The 28,000-nt window shown below is 38.0% G+C and overlaps 2 protein-coding genes across 7 annotated transcripts in view; one reads left to right on the forward strand and one right to left on the reverse strand.

Moving 5' to 3' along the window:
• The window catches only part of LOC139934645 (hepatocyte nuclear factor 4-gamma-like), a 42,088-nt gene extending 26,655 nt beyond the window's left edge, over positions 1 to 15,433 (reverse strand). For 2 of the 5 annotated variants that reach the window (XM_071928958.1, XM_071928957.1), the window contains exon 1: positions 4,648 to 4,988. In XM_071928958.1, the coding sequence (XP_071785059.1) occupies positions 4,648 to 4,705 (58 nt within the window). In that variant the 5' untranslated portion in view covers positions 4,706 to 4,988. Of the gene's footprint in view, positions 1 to 485; positions 602 to 4,647; positions 4,989 to 15,322 lie in introns of those variants that run through there. The other 3 variants (XM_071928961.1, XM_071928959.1, XM_071928960.1) reach the window with 3 other exon arrangements.
• A 719-nt stretch (positions 15,434 to 16,152) lies between these two features.
• Positions 16,153 to 27,531, forward strand: LOC139934647 (centromere protein N-A-like). 2 transcript variants are annotated; one of them, XM_071928966.1, is made up of 8 exons: positions 16,153 to 16,202; positions 18,089 to 18,134; positions 19,372 to 19,431; positions 19,879 to 19,961; positions 20,957 to 21,130; positions 22,640 to 22,817; positions 23,907 to 24,037; positions 25,044 to 27,531. In XM_071928966.1, the coding sequence occupies exons 1-8, from the start codon at positions 16,161 to 16,163 to the stop codon at positions 25,278 to 25,280; spliced, it is 951 nt and encodes a 316-aa protein (XP_071785067.1). In that variant the 5' UTR covers positions 16,153 to 16,160; the 3' UTR covers positions 25,281 to 27,531. The 2 variants fall into 2 exon arrangements, with proteins under 2 accessions (XP_071785067.1, XP_071785066.1); XM_071928965.1 differs by lacking the exon at positions 16,153 to 16,202 and adding an exon at positions 16,971 to 17,261.
• Positions 27,532 to 28,000: the final 469 nt, after the last annotated feature.

Below are 28,000 nucleotides of genomic sequence, written 5' to 3' on the forward strand. Positions count from 1 at the left end.
CTTCAGGCATGAAGCCTTTTATTAGGCATCTGAAAGCACACAAAGTTATGCAAAAAGGGTGTTTGTGCGTTATTCTCTTGCAACTTTGATGACCAACTGAGAAAAAATTTTCACAGACTTGTTATTTTATGCACTATTATGTGAAAACACTGCCAATTGCCAACAATTGCCAATTAAAAAAACGAATCTTAACTACTAACAACATACTGTTTTAAAATAACAAGGCAAGTCAGACTTACTGCACAAAATAGTATGATATGTTTTGAAAACAGTTTTATCTCTCTTTGGCAAAGTTTTTGGTTTATTTACGTGTGTGTTTGGAAACACCAACACAACTAAACCCGATAAACAGGTGTGCCAGAAACAACTCACCACACTCGGTCTAATTTCACTGCCTGAAATAAATTAATACTTAAGAAATTTCCGATCGGCCTCTTCAATATTGCACAGAATATTATTAAAAAGTCGGTACTTTATATATTTACCTGACAAATCTGACAAGGTTTTAATTCCAAATAGGGACGCCCAGATCTGCGAGTTTGTGGTAAATGTTGCTTGCTTTGGGAGATTGGTGCTATCAGTGGTTGTGTGTGTACATCCCACACTCACCAATATGCCCACACACAAACACACTAGATTCAATAAAGCAGACGATTTCAACATAAATACTGTGCATGTCGGCTCCACTTTGTGCATCAAAAAAAAGGCCGGGGCAGTTTACTCTACCGGGGCCGGCAACAATTGAGGCCGACATGCTCGAGGCGCACGCTCTGTTGACAGAAGAATTGTAGCGCCATTGATTCATCCACTGCGGGACCGGACGGGTAGAGATCCGCAAATACAGTTAACTGGTTACTGCAGAGTGATTCTGGTGCCGCGATGTCGGGCGGCAATAGACGGTAACTCTTTTTGCCAATGATGGCTCAATCAGAAAATTCAGGATAGATGCTAGCTGCACTTTACTAATACGTGGCGGTCTGGAGTTTATAAACCTAAACGACCTAGAATGGAAACACTTACTCATCAAAGAGGGAAAGGAGCTCGTCCTTGGATTCTAGCTTCAGTTGCGAGATAATAATGAAAGAAAAAACACCCTTGTCACAAGAAGTTGTGTGCTTTCAGATGCTTGATTTTGAGACCTCAATTTCCAAGTCTGAGGCCTTGAAATCAAATTTGTGTAAAATTACTTCTTTCTTGAAAACTACGTCACTTCAGAGGGAGCCGTTTCTCACAATGTTTTATACTATCAACCTCTCCCCATTTCCCGTTACCAAGTAAGGTTTTATGCTAATAATTAGTTTGAGTAATTTCCAATAGTGTCCACTGCCTTTTTACCAGCAGAGGCTTCAAACCAATGTTTTGGGGACAGTGCCTTGGCCTTTTCAAATCTAACTTCAAATCTGGGGACAATTTCAGTTGATTAGGCAAAAACGTTATGCTTACCAGAATGAGGTTACCAGCCAAAATATCATGTCAAATGTCCAATTTGTGACTGGTATCTTGCACGAGTCTGCTTAGCAGACATTTTTTAAGTAAAAATTAATATATAGGTTGTTGACTGATCAGATACCATAGCTTGTTTGCAGACTGCGTGTTTGTACATGTAGGTGTAATATAACTACCTGTAGAAGTTTCATTAGTCGTGAATGTTTTGAAGAAAACAAATTGAAAGTCGCAGAGCAATGGTTTTCACTAACATCGGCTTTAAGGCGTGTTAGTTTAATGAAAATCTGTGGACATATTTAGTGTGGTACAAAAAATACCCAAACCCTTTAAAACTTGCAATTCACAAGCTTAGCTGTGATCCGTTACCTCGACCAATAAGGAGGGTTTAAAAAGCTTAATGCATGAAACCATTCATTTATTAAAGTTAATTTATAGCAATAACTTATAATGGACTTAATAAGCATAAATGCTTTCATGGCAACACAGCCCAACTCAAAAATGTTGGTTTCTGTGTAAATTTAGGTGGTTTTTTTTTTCCATTTTAAAGTTTCTAAAGGCATTTTATGTTTGGATGTGAAATAACATGTCTGATCTCTGCCTCTTTTTACACGTTTATCCCGTTTTATGGCAAAACAGCTGTTTCTGATGTACTTGCTAAATTCTCAAATTGTAACTTTTCTGTTTTGCCATGGAAGGGTCGAAGCCACCCATGCCACATCATTCTACAATAATTGGCTACCTCCCCAAAGAAACTGTCAGATTAGATTAGGGCACACAAAGAAATATGACCCACCCAAATGTAGAACAGTTCGGGACAAACAAAGTGCAATTCCTTTATCATGTATAATTGTGCATTCCTGGGTTTTTACCAATGTTTTTTTGACAATCTATATGTAATAATAATATATTGTTTAAAACCGTTAACATTTCTATTTGATGTATTTTTTCAAATATATTTGATATTTGCATGCGCATTTCAATTTCTAACTGCGAGATATAATTTCAAAATCCATTTTTGAATTGAATTGAATTGAATTGAATTGAATTGAATTGAATTGAACTCATAGAACTAGACTGCTCATAATATTTAACATCTCAAACTATGATGCTCACCACAAAGTACACAAACACATTGGTGAGGACAATACAAATTAACGGAAGGTTTATGTGGGGGATATAATTATCGTCAGCAATTTTACGAAGGGCCAAAATGTCCCCTGCAGCCAAATATGTCTGTTTCGAGAAAACCGCGTTTTAAGTTTAGCTTATTTTGAAACTACTAGTTGGTAGACTATTCATAATTTAATCTTAGAATTTTTTACATGTCAGGAGAGAAGAGATCCTAAATCATACAAATCTGTTTAAATTTTGTCCCTAACGTGTTTAATTAATGAGTAATTATTTAATTAACAAATTGTTCTCTTCGTGAAAATGCTACATAAGATGGTCAGTGTGCAGCGCGTCGTGTATAAACTTTTTGGCTGTTCGTGAAAACGCAAAAGCCGGAGCACCCACTTTTGGCACCGTGCCAAGGGATAGTTCCACGCGGTGGAGCAATACACTTTCCTGCACTTCATGAAAACGCAATTCCGGGTGGTGCTTATTTTTGTCCTTTTAAGTTTTTGGCTCTTTGTGAAAATGCAAAAGCCGGCGCGCCATGATTGGCACGGTGTCAGCTGTACAATCAATGTGGTAAGGTATACAAAAAATTTACAAAAAGGTTTTTGGCTCTTCGTGAAAACATAATTCCAGGTTCTTGAGTTTTCTGTCATTCATCAAATTAGCGTAATTAAGAAGACAATTTTGAGACCTATAACTGCGTAAATAGTTAGATCCCGATCACCTTAGTCAAATCCACCGAAAAAATCAAAATCAGTTTGTTATATATTTGTAAGGTTTTTGGCCCTTCGTGAAATTGCAGACGATAGCGGAAGGTGTATGTGGAGATATGGGGCGCCGAGAGGATGATGGAGTCCAATGGTGGACACTATCATTGTAATGAAGGTAACACACACCTGTGTTCCGATACCACCATTGTATTTTCATAATCCTAACCTTAACCTTTAAACTCTGTAAACCATGTAAATCATGAGTAGGTTTTCGGAACATACGCCTCTCTGAATATTTATGCATGAGTTTTGTCACAATTCTGACCCAAAACAAGGCTATGGGCACAGCCACTGCAAGTGGTGGTGGACGTGCGCCTATGGCCTCATTTTGGGTTACAAATATGACGTCATGCATGAAAATTAAGAGAGGCATTTAGGGTGTCAGAATAGAATGTACAATTCAACATTAAAACATCTATATAGACAGACTAGTGCAAAGTTCTTGACCTATGTAGAGCTACACATCGCCCACTTACGTTACGGCCTCGCTGCCCTCTCTAGACTTGGGTTAGTACCCCTCTTTACAATATCCAAATGACATTCTTAAACACTAAAGAAACTGCCCTATATGGTTATTTATCCAACAAACCATTTTTTCACGGATGATTTTTATGTCATAAGTTTGCAAGGATGGATTCACCCAAATTGCAAACTGCTCTATAAATTATAAACATTCATTAAAGGCAGTGGACACTATTGGTAATTACTCAAAATAATTATTAGCATAAAACCTTTCTTGGTGACGAGTAATGGGAAGAGGTTGATGGTATAAAACATTGAGAGAAACAGCTCCCTCTGAAGTGACGTAGTTTTCGAGAAAGAAGTAATTTTCCACGAATTTGATTTTGAGACCTCAAGTTTAGAATTTGAGGATCTCGAAATCAAGCATATGAATGCACACAACTCGGTGTGACAAGGGTGTTTTTTCTTTTATAGTTATCTCGCAACTCCGACGACCAATCAAGCTCAAATTTTCACGGGTGTGTTATGTTATGCATATGTTGAGATACATCAAGTGAGAAGACTGGTCTTTGACAATTACCAATAGTGTCCACTGTCTTTAAATTTTAAGAACAAAGCTACCAAAAGTCTCCCTAACAAAACATACACTGTACATCATAAAACTGCACACCAGAGTAAAACATGAAAGGGCTCAAATTGACAAAGAGATAAGATTGATCTTAACTGCCAATTTAATCTTAATTGCTAAGCAAAGTGTGATGTCACAGTACAAATCACTGAGAGCCAATAACTCATCTTAAACATGAATGTGAAACTAGCCCAGCTGGATAAATAAACGCACTTTCCTCACCTGGTGGTATATGATAGGAGGCCTCAGACACGTGAACATTTTGCCTGTGAAACTGCATCTTACAACCCGACTCTAGACCACAGTTGTTCTAAATCACCAACATCAGCCACTAACAAGACACCAATCCAAACCTGTTCTCGCCTACAGCAAACTGTATCAGGTATTTCAGTAGGAGTTTAAGTGCCGTCCAACACAGGTATGCAGTAACAGGCTTGATGAATACTCAGTAGCAGTTTTAAGGTTCCCCATGCAGCAGCGGCATCTCTTAATTCATCATCGGTTTGACCGAGGAATCTAAATATATTTTTGGGTCGGTGGGCGATGTACTTGTACGGACGGTCGGTTGAGAAGGAAAAGCGTGTGCAAACTGCATGCCAACCCCAGATGTACTTTTAACCCCTTCTAATAACTGGTGGATGCATTCCTCTTTATTTTTACCCTTTGCACACGGAGTTCGGAAGCCCTAATTATAACCATTGCATTGGTTTTGTCAACATTGGTCGGCCCGGCCGAGTAGCACTCCGTGGCACTATCGTTGGGCAATTAATCACAGTGTACATGTTTTGCACTTCCACACACCACACCATTATCCAAATGGTTATTAGTCTGGAGTGGGGCAGCTGATAGTGCCATTTGTGTGTATAATGTTCATATGAATGTTTCTGTCGGGGAGTAGTGTTAGATCGCTCTTCCCCTTCTATTACCCTGAACTTATAATTACTGGTTACCAATCTCACCACAAAACCAGCAGTTTCCTGTCAGCAAAAAGTGAAATATATTATTGCAAAAGTTGTTGAACCAGATAGAAGACCACATTATTTGACAAGATACCACACTTTTGAGAGGGCTTGAATGATGAATCTAACACTTGCTAGACAGAACAGAAGCATTTTATGCACACTTTGAAGTGCAGACTTGTAGTTGGACCATGATCTTCTCAAACGTACTCTGATCACACAAAATGCAGAAGTATCATGTCGTGTGTCTAGGCCTCAAAGGAATTCACAACACCTACAGCAAATTGCACCAAGTGTGAAATTAAACATTGGGAAGGTGGTGGGGTTTAAAGACAGTGGACACTATTGGTAATTGTCAAAGACCAGTCTTCTCACTTGGTGTATCTCAACATATACCTTTTTTTTTTTTAACTGTGAAAATTTGAGCTCAATTGGCCGTCGAAGTTGCGAGATAATAATGACTGAAAAAAACATCCTTGTCACACGAAGTTGTGTGCTTTTAGATGGTTGATTTCGAGACCTCAAAATCTAAACTTGAGGTCTCAAAATCAAATTTGTGGAAAAATACTTCTTTCTCGAAAACTATGTCACTTCAGAGGGAGCCGTTTCTCACAATGTTTTATACCATAAACCTCTCCCCATTACTCATTACCAAGTAAAGTTTTATGCTAATAATTATTTTGAGTAATTACCAATAGTGTCCACTGCCTTTAAAGCCCTGAGAAATGTAGAATTGTTTGTTTTGTTTTTTTAATGAGTAAAAAGGCTTTATCTTCCTGAAATTCGCTACCCAAATAAAAGAAAAATAATTTACTGGAACCTCTGAATAAAAATTTTCTGTATATTCTGGACACTGTTGGTAATTACTCAAAATAATTATTAGCATAAAACCTTTCTTGGTAATGAGTTATGGGAAGAGTTTGATAATATAAAACATTGTGAGAAACGGCTCCCTCTGAAGTAACATAGTTTTCGAGAGAAAGAGAGAAGTAATTTTTAAGTAAGATTTCGAGACCTCATATTTAGAACTTGAGGTCTTGAAAATCAACCATCTAAACGCACACAATTCGTGTGACGATGACCAATTGAGCTCAAATTTTTACAGGTTGGTTATTTTGTGCATATTATGTTGAGATACACCAATTGTAAAGGCTAGTCTTTGACAATTACCAATAGTGTCCACTGCCTTTAACTCTTTGTGAAATCCACCCATGGAAGACAGATAAAGCTACAGGTCTATTAATTTCCATCAAAGCCCTTTTGATCCTAACTGCAGTCAACCACATTGCAGCAGAAGGCACCTCAACAAGTTTTCACACAACATTGTGAGGTTCCAATTTAACTGTTTTATTGGTTAACAAACATGGTTAAGTGGCATGACTGTATTTGTTGTCCCTCCATACATCTCATCCATTGAAACCACTTATTAAAACCTTGCAGCACAACTCTCTCAATTGGCTCCTTACTTCCTTTACAAGATAATTGTGGACATGGTTTAAAGATCGTTTGACTCAAAAATAAATTCTTAGAGGCAGTGGACACTACTGGTAATTATTCAAAATAATTATTAGCATAAAACCTTTCTTGGTGACAAGTAATGGGGAGAGGTTGTTGGTACAAAACATTGTGAGAAACGGCTCCCTCTGAAGTGCCGTAGTTTTCGAGAAAGAAGTAATTTTACATGAATTTGATTTTGAGACCTAAGATTTAGAACTTGAGGTCTCAAAATCAACCATCTAAACGCACACAACTTCGTGTGACAAGGGTGTTTTTTTCTTTCATTATTATCTTGCAAGTTCGATGACTGATTGAGGTCAAATTTTCACAGGTTTGTTATTTTATGCATATTAGTTGAGATACACCAACTAGAAAGGCTATAGTCTTTGAAAATTACCAATGGTGTCCACTACCCTTAAATTTGAAAAAGCTTTCTTTTTGCTTTCACTGAAGTTGTTTTGATAGGTGGAAAGCGTTAGTTTTAGAGCTTGAGTTGAAATGGATCATGTTGGTATCCCAACATCATCTCACATCCATCAGCCATGCACAATGTGTTTTAACCTTACAAGTATGGTGTGCATTTTCAGTGACATAAATGCTAAACTGTTTTGACGTTTTTAATTTAAAACTGCATCATCTGTCCACTCAATCAAAGAAAACAATTCTCTACAAAATTTTGCTCTGCGATTGGTTAAAAACTTCAACCCATCTCCTGAGCATGGTTCTTTTCAACACGGATCAAGCACTCTACATGGTCAACACTGTGAAAAGTTTAGTACTTCTACAGGTCAGACCTGTGTCTCAAGAAAGATGTTGTTGCTGTGTAAAAAAGGCTGCGCACACTTCAAGAAAAGTAACCGTTTACATTGCAACAAGACTGGTCACTTTATTTCCCAAGATAATCCCCACAAACAAGGCATGAGCCTTTTGAACTTGATTGTTCTGACACCATTCTTGGGGGTATCAGTCATGTAATGTGTGGGTGAGCATATTAAGATTCATTGCTCAGCAAACACTTGGCAGTAAGTCTTCCTTTGATCTTGTATAATCTTTTGAGCCCACTTTAACAGGGCATTACACCCCCACTTAAGTGTCTATTGTGGGGTTCACTTGTACCATAGCTCCATGCTTGTACAACTACTTGAGCTTTTAATCAAGACAGTTCTCTAAGAACAAACTGTACCTGGCAAGTAGATACACACATGGTGTTACCACAACCCAAATTATATATTGATATCTCACCATGCAATGCCTCAAATCCTATATACTTGAGCTTTACTATGGAGGAATGAACCATGCTATATGACACTTGGAAGATACATATAGTAGACCCTCCATGCTATAAAAATTATTATTATCATTCATAACTGTTATTCGATACAAGAAACATGACCAATATGGAGACAGCATGGTAAAGGTCTATTGTTCTTGGATATACAATTATATCCAATTATATGGAGGGGGAAAATAAAGAACTAACATAATAGGGGCTCAATTTTATGTCTTTAGAATTTTGCGCTTTCCCAATTAATTATATATTACAGGCATCCTAAGAACCAACTTTCGTGGTGGGCAAGAGTTATTAGATTTACCTCCATTTTAATCCTGTGCAACGAGACAATTTTGAACAGTAAAAAGTGTTAATATTTTACTTTGAGAAATGCAAAGCCCCAAATAAGGCTAAAAGTCAGAGGTAAATTTTCATTAACAACGATAAATAAATAAATAAAGTATAAAGAAACGAAAAAGCTTTACATTTAACGCCATAGATTTAGTTATCCAGATCCAATGTGAGTGCAATTTTACTTACTTGTTATAACTTACAGGGTTTACAGAAGGTAATGGTGAAAGACTAATCTCTTGAAATATTATTCCATGAAATACTTTACTTTTTGAGAAAACATTTAAACAATATCAATTCTCGATATCAAGAATTACAGATTTGTTTTAAACACATGTCATGACACGACGAAATGTGCGGAAACAAGGGTGGGTTTTCCCGTTATTTTCTCCCGACTCCGATGACCAATTGAGCCTAAGTTTTCACAGGTTTGTTATTTTATATATAAGTTGTGATACACAAAGTGTGGGCCTTGGACAATACTGTTTACCGAAAGTGTCCAATGGCTTTAACAGACAGAAATTGGTGCTATTGTATTTCTGCATGCATATTGATGTCATTTCTTAGCTCGGTTGTGCACATTTTTAAATGTTAAACTATGTAAATTTGAACAAGTGTCAGCCTTTTGGTTTGCTTTATAATTCTCAAATAAATGAATCTTATTATGTTTAAATATTTATATTAAATACTTGTGTACATAAACCCAACAAAAAACTCAATACATGTATATTTTAACTTCCAATGCATCAGTGATTCACACAGTGCTAGATAGCCGCTCGGCAACATCAAGGAAACCTTCACGTGGTTAATTATTAAACAATGAGGGCGCTATATTTACTCAGTCTCACGTCAGGTCTTTTTATAGTACAACTGACACAATACACAAACTCCAACACGTAGACATATAGTATTTCTTAGTGAGTTGTGTTTGCTGTATTGAAAAAACAACAACACTCCTGTAGTGTATGCCATTTTGTAAATTGCAGAGTGGTTTGACATGTATAGCATCAAATTCAAGTTCTGATGGTTAAGTAATTGGAGTTCATTTAACTTTCATGTCCAAAAAGCATATTTTGACCCATTTATGGATATATATCTATAGGATCTTTAAATTAACTGCTCATTATTGTTTTTTTAGAATGGTCGTCCAACATGTGATGTTAGACAATCTTTCATATAAAAAACTACAAAAAAACACACAAAGATTTTAAACAAATTTTGTAAAACAAAAACCTCGAAACTGATAAACTATAGCAATTTGTTCAATCCAAATCTAATTATAACTAATTATTAACAAAGTACCAGGGGAATTAAACAGACCAACACCTTCACCCGAAAAACAAACTGATTTAATCCGGTCAAACACGCAATCCATAACTAGCATTATAGGTAATGGTAGGATGCATGATTGATAGTGATTTAATCTAATAATAATTAATGAATTGTTTGTAATCCAAAAGCTGTGAATAAACCAAAGATATTGACAACATAGGGACACCGCCAATATTATAGGGCTAGATAGCTCAGTTGGTAGAGCGCCGGCACGCTAATCCGGAGGTCGTTGGTTCGAATCCCACTCTCGTCAATTCTTTGTTCAATCCCAAAAATTATTGATTAACTCCACACCAGAACACATGGCATGAGAGTATTGTAAATACTGTCATAGCCTGATAACATGGGTGCAATTAAGGCGATTACTTCCATGACCCCAGGGTATTGCCTTGGTGCCCTTGATATGCTCCAGTAGACATTTACAATCCTCATAGGGCCCCCTTTACAAAGGAGAAAATGCCTTGTTGCCCTTGCCCTTTCAAACACAAAGCATACTAGGCCTCATAAAAACATATCCGGTTCTCATATAAGCCATTTTGAGATGGATACGATACTGTTACATTGGTGGGTTTGGGTAAAAGTTGTCTGTGTACACCTACACACAAACCAAACAGTGTAGGCTACTTACTTTTCACTCCTATTAAGTGTCCACTATGTTTCAGAAACGCTAATAATCTTTGATATAAAAATGTAAAAAAAAAAAAAAAAAAATCGTGATCAACTTTTTTTATGCGAAGTATCACATCTTTGTTGTCTGCATCTGGACGTTAATATTGAACACAAGAGGACTAGAATAAACTCTCCCCGTCAAAATCCAATGATGTATCAATTGTTTTTTAATTTTTGTTTTAAATGTCACTGGGTAATCTTCTGGGTCATTCCCCCTCCAAATTAAAATTTGTTCAATGGTTTAATGGTTAATTATTACCAGCTTGGTTATCTGTCCGACCAGGATATACGCACTGGCCATAGCTTAATAAAGGGCTCATCTAGCGAAGGCAATCACAAGGCTGTTTGATTTTCCTAATTAAATCGAGCAGAGGAAAACACAGTACATTCTTTACTCACAGTATTATATGAGTTCGGTTATTTTTTGCTGTTTTAAAAACACAATTATTTATTACTGTTGTAGGCCTATAGAATGATAAACGAGAAAATAAAATGTTGAGATGTAAATCCCAAAGTGTATTTGGAACTGGTATCCTTCTCCATGCCAACAATCTCATAGTTCTTTCAGAAGTCTCATTAAAGCCAGTTGGACACTATTGGTAATTGTCAAAGACCAGTCTTCTCACTTGCTGTATCTCAACATGCATAAAATAACAAACTTGTGAAAATTTGAGCTCGATTGGGAGTTGCGAGATAACTATGAAAGAAAAAAACACCCTTGTCACACGAAGTTGTGTGCTTTCAGAAGCTTGATTTCGCGAAATCAAATTCGTGGGAAATAACTTCTTTTTTTGAAAACTACGTTACTTCAGAGGGAGCCATTTCTCACAATGTTTTATACTATCAACAGCTCCCCATTACTTGTAACCAAGTAAGGTTTTATGCTAATAATTATTTCGAGTAATTACCAATAGTGTCCACTGCCTTTAAGTACTAGACAGTTAAAATATTGCTTGGCCTGATACTTCATGGAGGCGATTGCCTCCATGCCTCCTGGGGTGGATTTCACAAAGATAGTCCTAACTTAGTCCTAGGCAATGCTAAGAGATAGGACTGGTCCTAACTCATCCTAACTGAGGACTGATCCTATCTCTTAGCATTGCCTAGGACTAGTCCTAAGTTAGGACTACCTTTGTGAAATCCACCCCAGGTCATTCATCGCCTTGGTACCCTTAAATGCTCGTAGAAGTTTAAAATGTCCCCCTAGGGTGCCCTTCCCCAACAAGAAAATGCCCTCCTTGCACTTTCTAAAAACAAAGCATACAGGCCTCCGCGTGTATCAAAAATGAGGGGGGGGGGAAATGGATGTAAGAATATTTAAAAAACTATTTTTGACACTCTCTCCCTATGCCCTATGCTGCACCCCTCTCTAAACCTGGGTGAGTGTGCTACGGATCATGATTTTTAGGTCATAGGTCAAGTACAAATGAACTTGGGACTCAAGACAAAAGGACTCAAAACTCAGGACTCAAGACTCAGACTGGAAGATTGAGGACTGAAATACAGAACAAATATTCTAAGCTGCTTTCTTTATACTAGAATAGATATATTCATATAGTTTTATAATTTTACCAATTTTGTGTGAGTTATCATTTTCTGTGATAACATCTTTTTTCACTTGGGTATTAAAGGAACACGTTGCCTTGGATCGGACGAGTTGGTCTATAAAAAGCGTTTGAAACCGTTTGTTATGAAATGCATATGGTTAGAAAGATGTTTTAAAAGTAGAATATAATGATCCACACAAGTATCACTCAAAATTGCATGGTTTTTCTTTTACGTCGCGAACTAATACGTCGGCCATTTATGGGAGTCAAAACTTTGACTCCCATAAATAATGACCGACCATGTTAGTCGACGAGGTAAAAGGAAAACCGTGCAATTTTGAGTGATACTTGTGTGGATCATTATATTCTACTTTTAAAACATCTTTCTGCCCATATGCATTTTATAATAAACGGTTACAGAACGCTTTTCAAAGACCAACTCGACCGTTCCAAGGCAACGTGTTCCTTTAAACACAAAATATACTGCCTCATGAGCCAAATGAATTTGGAACAGTCTGTGGTGATGTGATTGTCGCACAGTCTGGTGACGTGATTGTCGCTGGAGTCGATTGTTAATCAGAAACTAGACATGGCGTCGCTGTGTCAGTGGGCATCCCTGGCAACCAGTTCAATAAGTAACCAACTACGACCAACAGTTCTGATAAGATACACACACAGAGGCTCTTTGAGTCTGCATTCTTCATAAATATCGTCTTAGATTCAAATTTTAACCCTAGAGGCATGATTCATGACAGGGAGCAATTAAACAAAAAAACAATGATTTTTTTATGTAAAAACTAACTCTTCATAAACTTGTGGTTGCTCTAATATTTGAGTTTCAAGTACTGCAATAGTCAAGGAAATTTGGTCAATACAGTTTTTGTTTTCTCTGTTTCATTCCATCATTGGTTTACAATTGTTCTAGATGTCGCATATTTTTGAAATTTACACTCGCTGTTTCTTATAGTGTTATATTTTTGCTCTAATATTGTATCTTGTACTGTTTGTTGAAATATTTGTTGAATAAATAATAATAATAATAATTTAAGCAAATTTATTTCTTAGATCTTTTGAAATGTTTTCTCTGGTAATGAAACCAATTAAGATCCTGAAAGTAAGGAGTAATCTTATCTCGGGTTAGGACAAGTCACTCATCCTAACTTAGGACTAGCCTTTAGAAAATATATTCTTTGAAGTTCTTTGTGAAATCGACCCATAGAGCTATATAATAATAACTCTATGAATCGACCCCATAAACCAGTGTTCTCCCATCATCATTGGTCCATTGGCCAGCCTGCAGTTAAAAAACACCGAGCACCAGTCAAAATATTCTCTAAATTCAACAGAGATTACTAGTTCGATTTTAAAGAGGATGGACAAATTAAGGGTCCAAAGAAAAAACCTCTAATGGCACAGGAGAGATTCGAGAACCAATTACTACTCACATGATCTAATGCCCACCTAGCCAGGGGCCAATTTCATAGAGCTGCTTAAGCAAAATATTTAAGCACGAAAATGGCTCGCTTATTTTACACATGTTACTGGCCACAATTTTTATGTCATATTCCCTGTGACTGGTATTTAGCTGTTGTTTACTTAGCATAACAATTGAGTGGAGTCTTGGCCGGTAATCTGATTTTACTAAGCAAGGATTTTTTCGCTTAAGCAAAATTTTGTGCTTAAGCAGCTCTACGAAATTGGGCCCAGGCATCGAACCAGGGTCACAGTGGTGAGAGGCAAACACTTCATCACCAAATGCAACCAAATGTAGAGTGGGAAATAAACAGCTTGAAACCCTGTTTTGGATTTTAATCAGCAAATGTGGACCACTTTAAGTTTTAAAAAGTTTACATTTGTTTCTTTGGCACTTTGTTTGCTTTAACTGCTCCTAGAACTGTATGGTTAGTACAAAATGATTTTCTAGAAAAATACCAACACTGTAGTTAAAAGAGCAGTTTGAAATCACATTCATAATCCCATAGGAAGTTTATTTTGTACAAATTAATGACTTAGGCCTATACTTTCAAAACAAATTGTTGGATGTAGAACTGGTCGAATTTAAGAGCACCAACGAAAAGAACATCATTTTACTTATGATGCAATGTTTGTGATCTGTCTACTAGTGGAAATTTTTTTCAGACTCATTATTGCATTTTTAAGTACTTAGGATTAAGGCTTGAATTAGCATACTTATCTGACTGATAACAACAACAGCTGATAAGAATTTTATAAGCAGGCAAAATTAGATAGTATTCCATTGGCACTCAATGCAAACCTGTGACAAAGCACTCATTGACTAAACTTACAAACACTAGTAAGGTTCCCAAAATATTTTGTTTTTTAAGCTATACAAAAAATGTACAAACACTGAGCTTACAAAATCATATAAATATGCTCAACAACATTGAATGAAGTTTGGAGTTGGTAATTGTACAGAAGCCAAAGGATCAAGAGTAGGGCTAAATACTTTTTTATCAGTTGTAGTTTTTTTTTTTACATTTTTTTTAATTGCATTATTCCATATTATTTTTGGACGGTTAGATAAAAGAGGAAGGGAGGAAGGATTCTTGTAAGTAACTCATGGGAGAATTACTGCTACATTTGGCAAACTGTCAGGGTGAATAGGCCTATGCCCAGGTTGGACTCCTCCTTTGCAGTGGCACTGACCACTGACTGACATCCTACCAGGCCTAGCCTATCCACTGTTTTTTTTTCTCCATGGTTTTTGTAATCATGCTGATTTAGGTCCCTTATATAGGCAGAATTATCCAGAAATAATAACCTAAAAACTACCTGTGATCTGCCATTGTTTCCTATTTTGTGGAGATACAAGAACATCTGTGTTCATTCAACTGAAAATGTTTATAGTTGCTTGTAAGTTTTGCCGTCAGATTTACGTTGACAAAAATTCAAACAATGACTACATTTTTTTATGCATTTCAATGGGGAAGTAAAAGAATAATAATGGTGGTCAATGCAATGTATACAAATGAGGCAATTTTCTCCTGTAAAAAATATATTTTGCAACTATGTATGACAATCCGGTAGCAATGGGGTTGTAGAGTCAAGTTACATGTCTATTAATTGGAACTTGAGTTTGTCAGAGAAATGCTCAGCGTCAAACACAATATTTGATGCCGATTGAGTGACGACAGTCAGTGGCCATCGCACATCAACGAAGACCGAGTCCATATTGTTCCTTGATGATATCGGCGACGAGTAAAGACACCACAACGAGAAATCCTAAACGACTAAAGTGAGAAATGGTTTACCTTCGGGCATCTCGGGGGAATCCTTGCCACTCATCTGGAGGGTCAGGTTTTTCCTGCTGATGTCACACCAAAACAAGAAAGAAGGATCTTTGGACTTTAGGACTTCGGACCGGTGTGTCCCGAAGCGAATGTCAAGCTCACCAAATTAACGGCAGTCAGTCGGCAACGAATGATGATTTTACGGCCTGTTGTTTAATGCCGCCCGTATGGGAACGATGGGGGCGATACACATAAACAATGTACAAACACATGGCGCGCTGTGCGCATGGGTGTCACAATGTAAACAAGGAGTCATCAAGTTTCTTTCGCAATGGTTGCATGCTTTTTCAGGGACTTCCCGAAGCATGAAGGCCAAGATTTATACAATGGTTTGCGGTTACACCATGGTTACCTACTTTTTAAGACTTGGTTGCTCTAAACAAAAAAATCAAAGAAGTGGGTGGCATGCAGACTTGAATTCAAAAATGGATTTCGTTTTTTCTTTGCACATGTGAAGACCATCAACCAAAATGTAAGAAAAACATAAGTTTTGCATTTACATCTTCATTGCCATGGCAACGGTAAAAAGCAGAAAATTACAAAATTTCGCCGAATTTAGCTCTTTCCACAAATAACAATTACCAAAAGTGACAGCTGCACTGTGTGAAAGCCAAACAGTTGACCCACATCTCAGCTGAATATGGCAAAATAAAGGACCTACAATACATCCCAACTCTTTCAAAAATTTGTTTTAAAAACGGCGTAGACACGCGCCCGCACCATGGTAAAATTGTGATTGAGTTATGAAGTCGCTACAAGGCTCTTTACGCAAGCACCGGCCCGCCTCTGACTTCATGAAATGCGTTCTATACCGCACGGCACATTAAAGGCAGTGGAATTGGTAATTATTGAAAATAATTATTAGCATAAAACCTTTCTTGATGACGAGTAATGGGGAGAGTTTGATGGTATAAACCCTTGTGATGTAGTTTTCGAGAAAGAAGAAATTTTCCACGAATTTGATTTCGAGACCTCAAGTTTAGAACTTGAGGTCTCGAAATCAAGCATCTGCAAGTACACAACTTCGTGGGACAAGGGTGTTTTTTTTTCTTCTTTCATAGTTATCTCACAACTCCGACGACCGATTAAGCTCAATTTCAAAGGTTTGTTGTTTTATGCATATGTTGAGATACACCAAGTGAGAAGACTGGTTTTTTACAATTACCAACAGTGTCCACTGTCTTTAACAGTACTTGATCGAAGCTTTTTGAGGTATCAATGTCTGTGTTTTTTTCGAAGTTGTAAATGCAAAAGTTATGTCTGCCACCCACTTCTTTAGTATTAATTTAATTAATTATATTATTTATATCAATCATCATAAACCAATCTTTCTTTCTTTGTATGTATGAGATAGATTGGCTGTTGTCAGCTTGTTAGAGTTTGCCGGGTTCCCTTGACGGGAAGATCATTCTGACCTCCATGTTCAGGCCACGCAGGTACTTCTAAAACTCACAAGAACCTTCCGTGCGCAGCTGCTCTGTGCTTTTATGTCTGTGGAAAAAAAAAACGGACTTATTGGGGCGCCCTCTATTGACTATTCTGCAAATAATACACCAAGACGTTGATTCACCATAATCGAACGATGTCAACATATGGTACCAGACTAACAGTCTTTCACACGAAAAACTCAATTCAAACAACTACACCGAGCTCGAGAAGAGCGATAAAAACACAAAATTTATGTTGGACGTCGACAAAAAAACACTAAACAATGATCAACTCGAGCACCGAGAGCAGCTTACGGAAGGTTCTTGGGAGTTTCAGAAGAGAGGAATATGTAACATTGTTGAAGCAGTGGGGGTCGTTTCCAGCAGACCGTTTGAGTGATGTTGAAAAGGCTACCTCGATGAAACGAACGGCGAAAAAAGCATTGGTTCAACACGTCATACAACTCTGCAGTGTGAGTCTTGACAACAAATTATCTTGTTTTAGTTTATTTGGATTTAGACATAGAATAGAAGTACCTGCATGGTTTAGATGATCTTCCCGTCATAGGGAACCCGGCAAACTCCAAGCAACTCTAACAAGCTGGCAACAGCCAATCTATCTCATAGTCATACACAAAGAAAGAAAGATTGGTTTATTATAAATGAATGATGACTGATAACTGATAATGATATTATAAATTTATAATTAATTAAATTAAAACTGTAGTGGCGGTGCCGATCGACCGGTAGGGGGCGCCAGCACAGCTCCCCGTCGGAGCACCGCTGGCGACCCAAGCAGGCCAATGGTAAATCTGCTCGTCGGAGAGGGCGCTCTCTCGCTGGCTTAGGTTTCTGCTTCGTGTAATTTCATGACTTGTTGTGTGTAATAAACCTCAAAAGAAATGGACAGAAAAGGCAGTTAATTGTACCTTCTTGTGTCATACTCGATACAACTGTGTACAACGCAACCCACGGTCAACGCTACAATACTAGTTAATACAAAAAAGTAGTAATCATTGTTTAAGATAAATTTCCGCATGTCGCCACCAATTTATTCGCCCTTAATAAACTCCAATTCCACTGAATTTTTTTCTTACCTGACAGGTTTGTCCTATAAATGCATATGTTGAGATACACGTGACCAAGTAAGTAGACTGGTCTTTGACACTTACCAAGGACGGTGTCCAGAGCCTGTAAGTTTCAAACAACTTCCAAGAAGAGATATCCACAAAGATGAAAATTGTAGATATACCCAGAATATAATAAATTATATCATTATAATTTTTTGTTTAAATTGCAGGTGAAAAATCTTTCTAAACATGCAGTCGGAGAGCTTGAGCTAATTTGTAAGTTCCTTTACTAAGTTAAGTACTTAAATGTACGGCATTTGAGAATTGCTTTCTAAACATAGTCCCTTTTTCGAATCAACGGCTTCGGCTTTGGATTCAGCTCAGGCTAGCTTGGCCCTGCCGGTTGTTTTAAAAGTTGAGCGTGCTTTGCCTATACGCGCTCAGGGCTTCAGACGAGAGACTGAAGCCTCAAGCTCAACCCAAGCCGATTCCAAAGCCAAATCCAGTCAGTTTGAAAAGCGCCAAAGTAGTAGCCAGAGGAATTGGGGTGTGTAGGCGCTTTTGGACACCCTGTTAAAAATTTGGACACCCTGTCTTATCAGTCATTTACATAGTTTTTGTACATTGTAAATGTAATAGAAGACGATTTCGCCACCCAGTTTTTAAGTTTTTAGCAAATTTTGACACCCTATTTCAAGTCCATGTTAAAATCTTGTTGCTACATGTAACTGCATGTGTCAAGATTTGTTTTACAATATTCTACTAAAAGTTTCATGTTTGAAACGATCAGGGGTTTCGGACACTTCGTACCTGTGCCACTTCGTACCGTAACCAAATTGGTCACTTCGTACCGTGGGCGAACGAAGGGGTACAAAGTGACCATCAGTTGAGTCACTTCGTACCTTCAGCCGAGTCACTTCGTACCTTCATTAAAGTGTGTATTTATTCCTCAATAATTTAATGTTCATTGAGATACAAAATTAATAATATAGGCTACTTAATGAATTATAATTTTTGTTTGAATATGTGAATGTCATTTTTAATGTGAAATTAATATTTTGTATAAGTTAATTACCGCCACGGACAACATCTTCCGCCAATATTTTTTACAAGGCAAACAATCATGCAATCGTCAAAATGGCTCCTTGGTGTCCCAGCAAAATAGTAACAGTTGGTTTGATTTGCTTTTATTTTATAATCATCATGATCACAAAGCACCAAAAAAAATCATAAACGATGCAGAAATCCTGCATTAGTACGAAGGTAGGAGGTGTCTCGTGAGAAGGTACGAAGTGACTCGTGAGAAGGTACGAAGTGTCTTGTAAGAAGGTACGAAGTGTCCAAGGTACAAAGTGTCCAAAGTCACTTTGTACCTTGAAAAGGTACGAAGTGTCCAGGGTACGAAGTGGCAAAGGTACGAAGTGTCCTGACACCGAAGATCAGTGTCTAACCTTTTTTATCTGACGCTCTGAACCTTCACTCACCAATTTGTACCTATTTGTGTCATCCTCAGATCAACAGAATCATCCCAACAGTAGGAAATGGAGTGTTTTTCAACTTACTGAACAAGCAGGTAGGCCTAACTCATTTAATTTCATCTCTTACTTTTAATTTCATTTTATTTAGCAGTGGGATGAAGGCCCTCTTGAAACAAGGAAACTGCGATGCCCACAAAAACAAACGGCAAAACACACTTTGCCTGCCAATTTCAGAATTTTCCTTCTCTGTATGTTTAAAAAAAAAAGCTGTTTTTTGTTGTTGTTGTTGTTGTTGTTGTTGTTGTTGTTTTTGGGGTCTGAGGGGAAGAGGGGCGAGGACCCCCTTTTCTTTGCAGCGAATTTTGTTCAGGCTCTGAAGGAAAAAAAACAGGCGTCCCGTTGTTATTATGTTAGAGAGTATTATTTATATCATTATTTGAAAATAACAATTTATCAATTTAAGAAAGGGTCAAAGTCACAGTGTTATCATGTATAATCACTCACTGCTGTTTTTAACTTTTTTAGTGTTATTATTATTCCAGAAACGAAAGAGAAACATCACGTCACCACGATGGAGGAATTCAAGGAAAGACTCAACAAGCAACTCTCTTTGTACTTCAGAAATGTAAATATTACCAGCGCTCACTTTTGCTTTGCCGTAATTATTTTGTACTTGATCCCTGGCGAGAGAACCAACTTCTATGGCCGTGTTTCTTTATCTAGATGGCGAACTAGCTTTGATAAGTACCGACATATAATGTAGTAGATGTTGGAATTGGCATAACAGTTACATCTACGGCTAGATTTCCACGTCATCATGCATTGGAAGTATAGTACATCCTTAGCGACAGTTGTAGTTATAGCAGTAGCCGACAATTTGGAATGGGTTTATGCTAGTATCGGTATACCTTATAGCCATTGGACACTTTCGGAACAGACAAAAAAAAATAACAGATTTACAAAGAACTTACAGGATTTACAGAAGGTAATAGTGAAAGACTTCTCTTGAAATATTATTCTGTGAAATGCTTCACTTTTTGAGAAAACATTCAAACAATTATCTATGCTCGAAATCGAGAATTATGGACTTATTTTAAACACATGTCATGACACGGCGAAACGTGCGACAACAAGGGTGGGTTTTCCCGTTATTTTCTCCTGACTCCGATGACAGATTGAGCCTAAATTTTCACAGGTTTGTTATTTTATATATAGGGCCTTTAAACAATACTGTTTACCGAAAGTGTCCAATGGCTTTAATTGTGGTGTTTTCATCCCATTTTTAAGGTACTTTTTATTTATGTCTAAACCTTTCTTGTGTGCCTTTTTTATGTGTGTTTCTTATGCGTATTTGTAATATTTGTATTGCTGTGTGTATCTTTATATATTTTTATAATTAAATTTATTGCTGTCTGGAGAGGAGAGCCTCTAGACAGGAATTATGTTTCTTTTATGTAATCCTTCAGGCTCCAGCTGTTTCTTTTTTCCTTCCTGTATTTAAATTGCTCATTGCTGTATTTTAAAATGTCTTTTTCTAATTATTGTGCATTATTGTACTTTTTATCTACCTGAGAAATAAAAATAAATTTAAAATATAAATTTAAAATTCCCCGTATGCAGGATCTGTGTATCAGGAGGCATAGAGATGCTTGGTGGATCCGCCTTGGCATACAGGAAGGAACGCAATTCCACAGGCAGACGGCTAGCAACGTGGTATACATGGTCCATCCGCCGCAATCACAGTTCATCATACTGTCCACCATCAAAGTTTCACACAAAGACTGCGTCATGCAGGTAAGGCAGGCCTGATACTTCACGGAGGCAACAAAGGCGATTGCCTCCGTGCCCACTGGTCATTATCTTGGTGCCCTTGAAATGCTCCAGTAGAAATTTACAATTTCCTCAAAGGTTGCCCTTTACCAAGAGGAAATACCTTGGTGCCCTTGCCCATTCAAAAAACCTTGTACCTCCTCTGTACCTTGAAGGGGTTAAGAGCCACCGGACTCGACCTCTTGTGTATCTGATGAGCAGAGTGTGGGGTTCGAGTCCCTGTTGTTACGATTGTGTCCTCGAACAATGGGACAGCCCTGTATGCTTCGTTTTTGAAAGGACAAGGGCACTGGAGCATATCGTGGGCAATGACCAGTGGCATATAGAGGCAATCGCCTTCTTGCCTCCGTGAAGTATCAGGTCTGATGGGACATTAAGGCCCTAGGTCCTGTGTACTAGGATTGGTCGTGCACATTAAAGAACCCAGAACACTTTATCATGGAAGAGTAGGGGTTAACCACAGTGTTTCTTGTTCACATAGGAAGCACCCTTGTTTACAGGTTTTCTCTGGCTTGCTCAATAATAATAATGGCTTTTTATATGGCGCTCAGGTCCTTCACGCAGTGATGCTCATGGCGCTCCATCATTATTACCCCTGGTCACTGGGCCTTAAATCATTCCTTAAACCACCTCACCCCCTCACTACTTTTTTATAATTCTGTCACTCTGTAAATGTTCACTTTGTAAATGCTTTTTCGTGTATATTTTTACTTATACACAGGAAAGACAAATGTCATGCCTTTTATCTTGTAGATCTTCTTCCCTGTGATAGTTTTTACAATTGCTAGTTGTATTTTTATCATAGTATTATTACGTTGATTTATGATTGTCTTTGTAATACTTAGTGTTTTATTTTGTAAGCATATCATTTTTAGTATTACCTTATGATACAAAAAGGATCATAATTTATGTTTTTAAAACAAAATAAAAAATAAATAAATAAATAAAAATAGTAAGCCTAAATACAGGTTATTGTAGGTTTCACACTTAAGAGTGTCCTTACGATTATTATTAAAAAGCACATAACCATTAACAGTGATGATTAAAGGTTTTTACCCAAACGAGGAACGGGTACCCTCGTGTCATTTGGGACAGCTCGTTACCGAATCAATATTTATCCGAGCGATTGCAAGCGGGAACGGGCGAGTGAGGGTGATTACTCGTTCTCGCGCCTTGAAACTCATAATCGCTTATAAGAAGAGACTATAAATAAATTGTTAACTTGCAGATACAACCATGGTTGTACCTGCAAGTTTACTATTTATTTATACATGTAGTTTCTTCATATTTATCCACAACATGCAATCTTCAAACAATACTTCACTCTCGCTTGTTTCGCTCACGTTTTGTTTTATATAACTACCTTTAATCATCATTGTACACGAGACATATTGGTTAGACTTTTACTTATTTTAAGGGGTCAAATTTCATGCCTAACTTTTAACTGTTTAGCCTCTATTTTTTTAAATCCAGGCTTTACTGAACAGCCTTCGCTGCAGTGAGATCCGTGAGATCCAGCTGACGGGTCGCAACCTTGACTCCCTAGCTTCCTTGGCTTTAAACAGCAACAGCCAGGGATGGTTCTCACAGTTCAGATTGAACCAAGTGGACACCAACCCCCTGGCCAAAAGACCCTCCAGGAAAAGGAAAGGTGGGTAGACACTTAAACCCAAGACATACTTCCTGCGAAGGAGCAGCAAATTTTGGCGTCACAGGGCTGTTTTCACCGGACAACTATTGCAAATTATTTCGGTGTTTCTGGCAGTGGCTGCTGAATGCTTCGCAGCACCTTGTAAACCCTGGTGTTGTGGCGTGTCATGGCCGAGCGGTTAAGAGCTCCGGATTCAAGCTCTGCTGTTTGATCAGCAGGGTGTGGGTTCGGATCCTGATCGTGACACTTGCTACATAAAAGTTGGGGAGGTGGTGCTTTCTGCTCTACCCGCCAGGCTTCGGACTGATGATACCCAAGCCTACATCCGGTTGGACTGTAAAAGGGGTAACCCTGTTCCAGCCCTAGGAGTAGGTGGCAACGGCTTCTGGACAAAAATAATTGTAGCCAACACCTTGAAGTGGCCTTCAGGCCTTGTGTGTCTGGCGACTTGCATAAAAAAATATGTAAAAAATTTACATTAATGGGTCTCATCATTCAAAAACTTCTAAAACCTATCTGGAAATAAGCATTGAGACACTTTGAGATGTCCATGGATAAAGCACTATGTTATTGCTATTAAAGGGAAGGTACACATTTGGTAATTACTCAAAACAAATATCAACTTAAAAACTGACTTGGTAACAAGCATTGGGGAACTGTTGTCAGTATAAAACATTGAGGGGAACAACTTCCTCTGAAGTAATGTAGTTTTTGAGAAAGAGGTAATTACTCACTAAAATAATAAAAGACTTCTAGCTAGAAGTCTTTTATTCCTATCTGAAAGCACACAAATTCGTCCAACAAGGGTGTTTTTTCTTTCATCATTTTCTTGCAACATCGATGACCGATTGATCCCAAATTTTCACAGAATATTATTTTATTCATGTGATGGGATACACCAAGTGAGAATACTGGTCTTTGACAATTACCAAACGTGTACCTTCCTTTTAAGGAGGATCTCAAAAGTCGAGCCTGTGCTAGACCCTAAAGTACACCCGCAGTTTTTTGGACTGCCAGAATGCTCCACTGGACTGCACCATTGTGCCAAAGCGTCACATTTGTTGTCTTGGTTATTTTTTGGTATTGCAGCTCCCTCCTCAGAAATACTAGACTCGGATATTGTCTTTGAGAACGAGAAAGAAAAGGAGCTGAGAGATAAACAGGTCCTTCATTCCTTTGGATCCAACGAACAACCAAAGTTACAAAAGATAGAGTACAAGGTGAGGCGTAGTTTGAATAAGTCATTTGAGAATTTTATTTTGAAACATTTGTGGTACAATGACTTGCCTTCAGTCGCAAGTGAACAAGCTGTTCAATCTTTGATGGACCCCCTTGCAAACGCCCCCAACGCTAAGGTGAAATAAGGGTTAATGTTTGTACGTTGCAGGCAAAACTTTCAGCCACGGTGAACTGGACTGAAGCTCTAGTGTTTCTTTAACAACCCTGTCTGTGTCCTATTTTAACCTTTTAAAGACACTGGACACCTTTGGTAATTGACAAAGACCAGTCTTCTCACTTGGTGTATCTCAACATATGCATAAAATAACAAACCTGTGAAAAGTTTGAGCTCAATTGGTCGTCAAAGTTGTGTGATAATAATGAAAGAAAAAAAACACCCTTGTCACACGGAGTTGTGTGCTTTCAAATGCTTGATTTTGAGCCCTCAAAATCTAATTCTGAGGTCACAAAATCAAATTTGTGGAAAATTACTTCTTTCTCGAAAACTACGTTACTTCAGAGGGAGCCGTTTCTCTCAATGGTTTTTACCTCCAACCTCTCCCCATTACTCGTTACCAAATGAGGTTTATGCTAATAATTATTTTGATTAATTACCAACAGTGTCCATGGCCTTTAATGAACAAACGGCTTGTTTCAAAATGCCCATAGTGGCTGCAAACAGCCGCAAGGTTTGACCTTCTTCCAGTCACATAAAAAGGTCAAAGTGTGACATTTTTAAATGTAGTATACTAACATAATATCTTGAACTTAATTTTTCTGTTTCATTTTTGTTTTTCATTGTAACTGACAAAATTTAATTAAGGAAATGAACAATAATATAAGCAATGTCTGGGTGTTTTGTGATGATTAATCAGAAATAAATGGTCTTTAGATAAAAAAATGGTGTTAAAATATGTTCAGAATTGAAGGTTGAGAGCTGTGCTCATTGTGTCCGTCTGGAAATATAACCTAGACACAAACAAAGTTTTTTTCTCTTTTAATTGACAGCTTGAGACCAAATTCCGTGGGTGTGAATTCGCCCCTGCCATGTCCCTAAACAAAGAGCCATTCCGCTGCCGAGTTAAGTTCGAAGGCACCAACGTCCTGGAGGGGATCAGGCAATTAGCAAAGACCGGACTGGTGTCACTACCTCTTCCTCATCACCTTGGAAACGTACACTCTCTCGCCAAAAACCACTTTGTGTTGGCGGACAAGAAACGTACCAGGCCGCCAGAACAGAACTGAACAACTTTATTTCATCATTATGTGCCCTGAAATGCTACATTTGTGTTCGGCATTTGCGTTCGGCTGCATAGATCCTGTTGGAAAACATTTGTTTTCCTGGACAGGGAAATGTACCCAGCCGAACCTGGCCAAAATGCTAGGTCAAACACCCAAAGACCAGTCATAAGTCACAATTCTCTGGCTTCTTCAGTGTTGATATGTATCCCTTTTTTATATGAAACATTAGTGAAAAGCTGGTGGTGGACTGGTGAAGTGACAAGATAAATGGTGCTGCCGGCCAGTCACTGAAAAAGTTAAGGGAAAACCCTGTATGCATGTGATGTCACTGCAGTAGGGCGCCCTCATGCAGGGGACACAAGTTTGTTGCTCGATGTTCAATTTTGTTTGTCACTCTACAAACCTGTTTAAATTGTTTCATCACCGGTTTACCTCTAAGATGGTGGCAGGATGTCAATGCATACTATAAGGATCTGTTGTGGTTTGCTTTCCTTTTTATTACAATGGTCAGGCTAGAAAATGCACTCACAATTAAGCATTTTATGATGACAGGTACCACATCATTGGCAACGCAACTATTTTGAGGCAGGCCTGAATTTACACACAGGTCATGGGGGCTGTGGCCTTCGTTGCCCCTGGTTTTGGTCTTGGCCTTGGTGCCCCTTCAAAAACTTCCCATTGACTTTAAGGTTTTCCCAAAGAAAGTGCCCTTTGCGAAATGAAAAGTTAATGCCATGTCGAGTGCAAAGAAGAAATTCCAAGCCTGTTGAGGGTGTATAGCTTTCACTAGTCGCAAAATGGCATCGTGAAGGAGTCGTGCATAAAGTGCCTGTCGACAACCAGGCCGGGGATAGAAAAAATAGTCTATACAGCCCCTATTAAAGTCAGGGCATATTTTTGGTATATGTCAAAGACAAGTATGCTTCGGGTGGCACGGTTGGCTTGTGCGTAAAACGCTCGCCTCTCACTAAGGTGACCCCAGTTCGATTCCCGGTCGGGGCCATATGTGACTTGAGTTGTGTGTTGGTTCTCTGCTGTGCCACAAGGGTTTTCCAGACTATCCGGTTTTCCTCCCTCAGGAAAAAAATCAAACACTTTCGATCTTGGCTGTGCTCCATGGTCATAATGGGTTGATGTGGCTGGCAGCTGAATGCGCCCATGCATGCCTGCTTCTCGAACATGTTGTAGCCGCATCCTTCGCAATTCAGCTCATAGCTGCGAGTGAGGATGATTAGCCCCCCCAAATTATTATTATGCTCTCCCAACAGATGCATAAAATAACAAACCTGTGAAAATTTTGGCTCAATGGTCATCGAAGTTGCAAGAAAATAATGTAGGAAAAACCACCCTGGTTGCATTGATTTGTAGGCTTTCAGATGCTTCAGAAAGGCTTAATGCTGGAGCTTTTCTTAGATTCGTATTTTTGTCGCTGAATGAGTTAAAGGGAAGGTACACCTTTGGTAATTGTCAAAAACCAGTCTTCTCACTTGGTGTATCCAATCATAGGCATAAGATAACAAGCCTGTGAAAAGTTGGGCTCAGTTGGTCATTGAAGTTGCGAGAAAATGACGACGAAACTTTCAGGATAGGGTGCTTTCAGATAGGAATAAAAGACTCTAGAAGTCTTTTATTAATTTAGTGAGAAAATACCTCTTTTTCAAAATCTGTGCTGCTTCGGAGGGAGCCGTTTCTCACGTGTACCTTCCCTTGAAGTCTTTCTCTAAAATTACATTACTTAAAGTAGTGTCAGTGTTTTATAATTAATATCAACAGCTCTCCAGTGCTTCTAACCAATTAAGTTATTATGGTCCATTATTTTTAGAGTAATAACCAAAGTGAACCTTCCCTATATGTGTACAGGGAATAAGACATGGGTCAACAAACATTTTATTGTATCAAATTTTCTAACATGTTTTTAAAAAGTTTTGTTGGTTTTAAGTTGTTCGACCTTTAGTTTTTAAAACACTAAAAACAGAAGTCTGGAAATATTTAGAATTTGTGCCTAAGCTTTTGCTGATTTACCCTATTATCTGGGCTCCACTTCATAGAACTGTTAAGCAGTGTTAAACTGTTTGCTGGAGAGCCAGTACAAGTGGTAACACGAAAACGCTTAGCAAACTGCTTAGCCTCTTTTTGAAACATTTGTGAACTAGTGACAAATTTTTTGTTGGGATTTTTTTTTTTAATATTTCATGTATGTTTGTATAAATTAATTTGTATAAATCGTTTTAAAATTGTAAACACCTTATTAAATAAACACGTAAAAATATTGAAATGTTTTGGTGTTTGTTTTGTTGTGTGAGTTTGGTTTGAAGGCGCGCAAAAACGGTTCCGGTAGAATCTGGTAGAGTTCTAGATTTGAGAATCTTTGTTTTCCAGTATTGGTACACGTGTGGATCTTAGTTTTTGAAATGCAATTCCTTCAAGTGGAGCTATCTGTGTGTTACTGTTAGTCCATTTTTTTCCTGCTGGTTGGTCTAAACTTGCACAAAATAAATCGTCATAAAGAAACATTCCGTTTAGTTTACAGACAAACAGTTGGCTAAGTTGTTACTTTTTCCTGTATCTCGGACATGAGCCTTGCATGTGGGCCAGCTTTGCAGTCTGGGTTGCGAGGCATTGCATGACAAGTCATCATAGTTATTTCTTTTGCCGAGACGCCAAGTGAGGACAAAATGTATTTACTTTGGTGTGTAGACATGGGGAACAGATTTCAGGAGATT

This window comes from Asterias amurensis, chromosome 3 (assembly GCF_032118995.1).
Source record: "Asterias amurensis chromosome 3, ASM3211899v1".
Taxonomy (NCBI): Eukaryota; Metazoa; Echinodermata; class Asteroidea; order Forcipulatida; family Asteriidae; genus Asterias; species Asterias amurensis.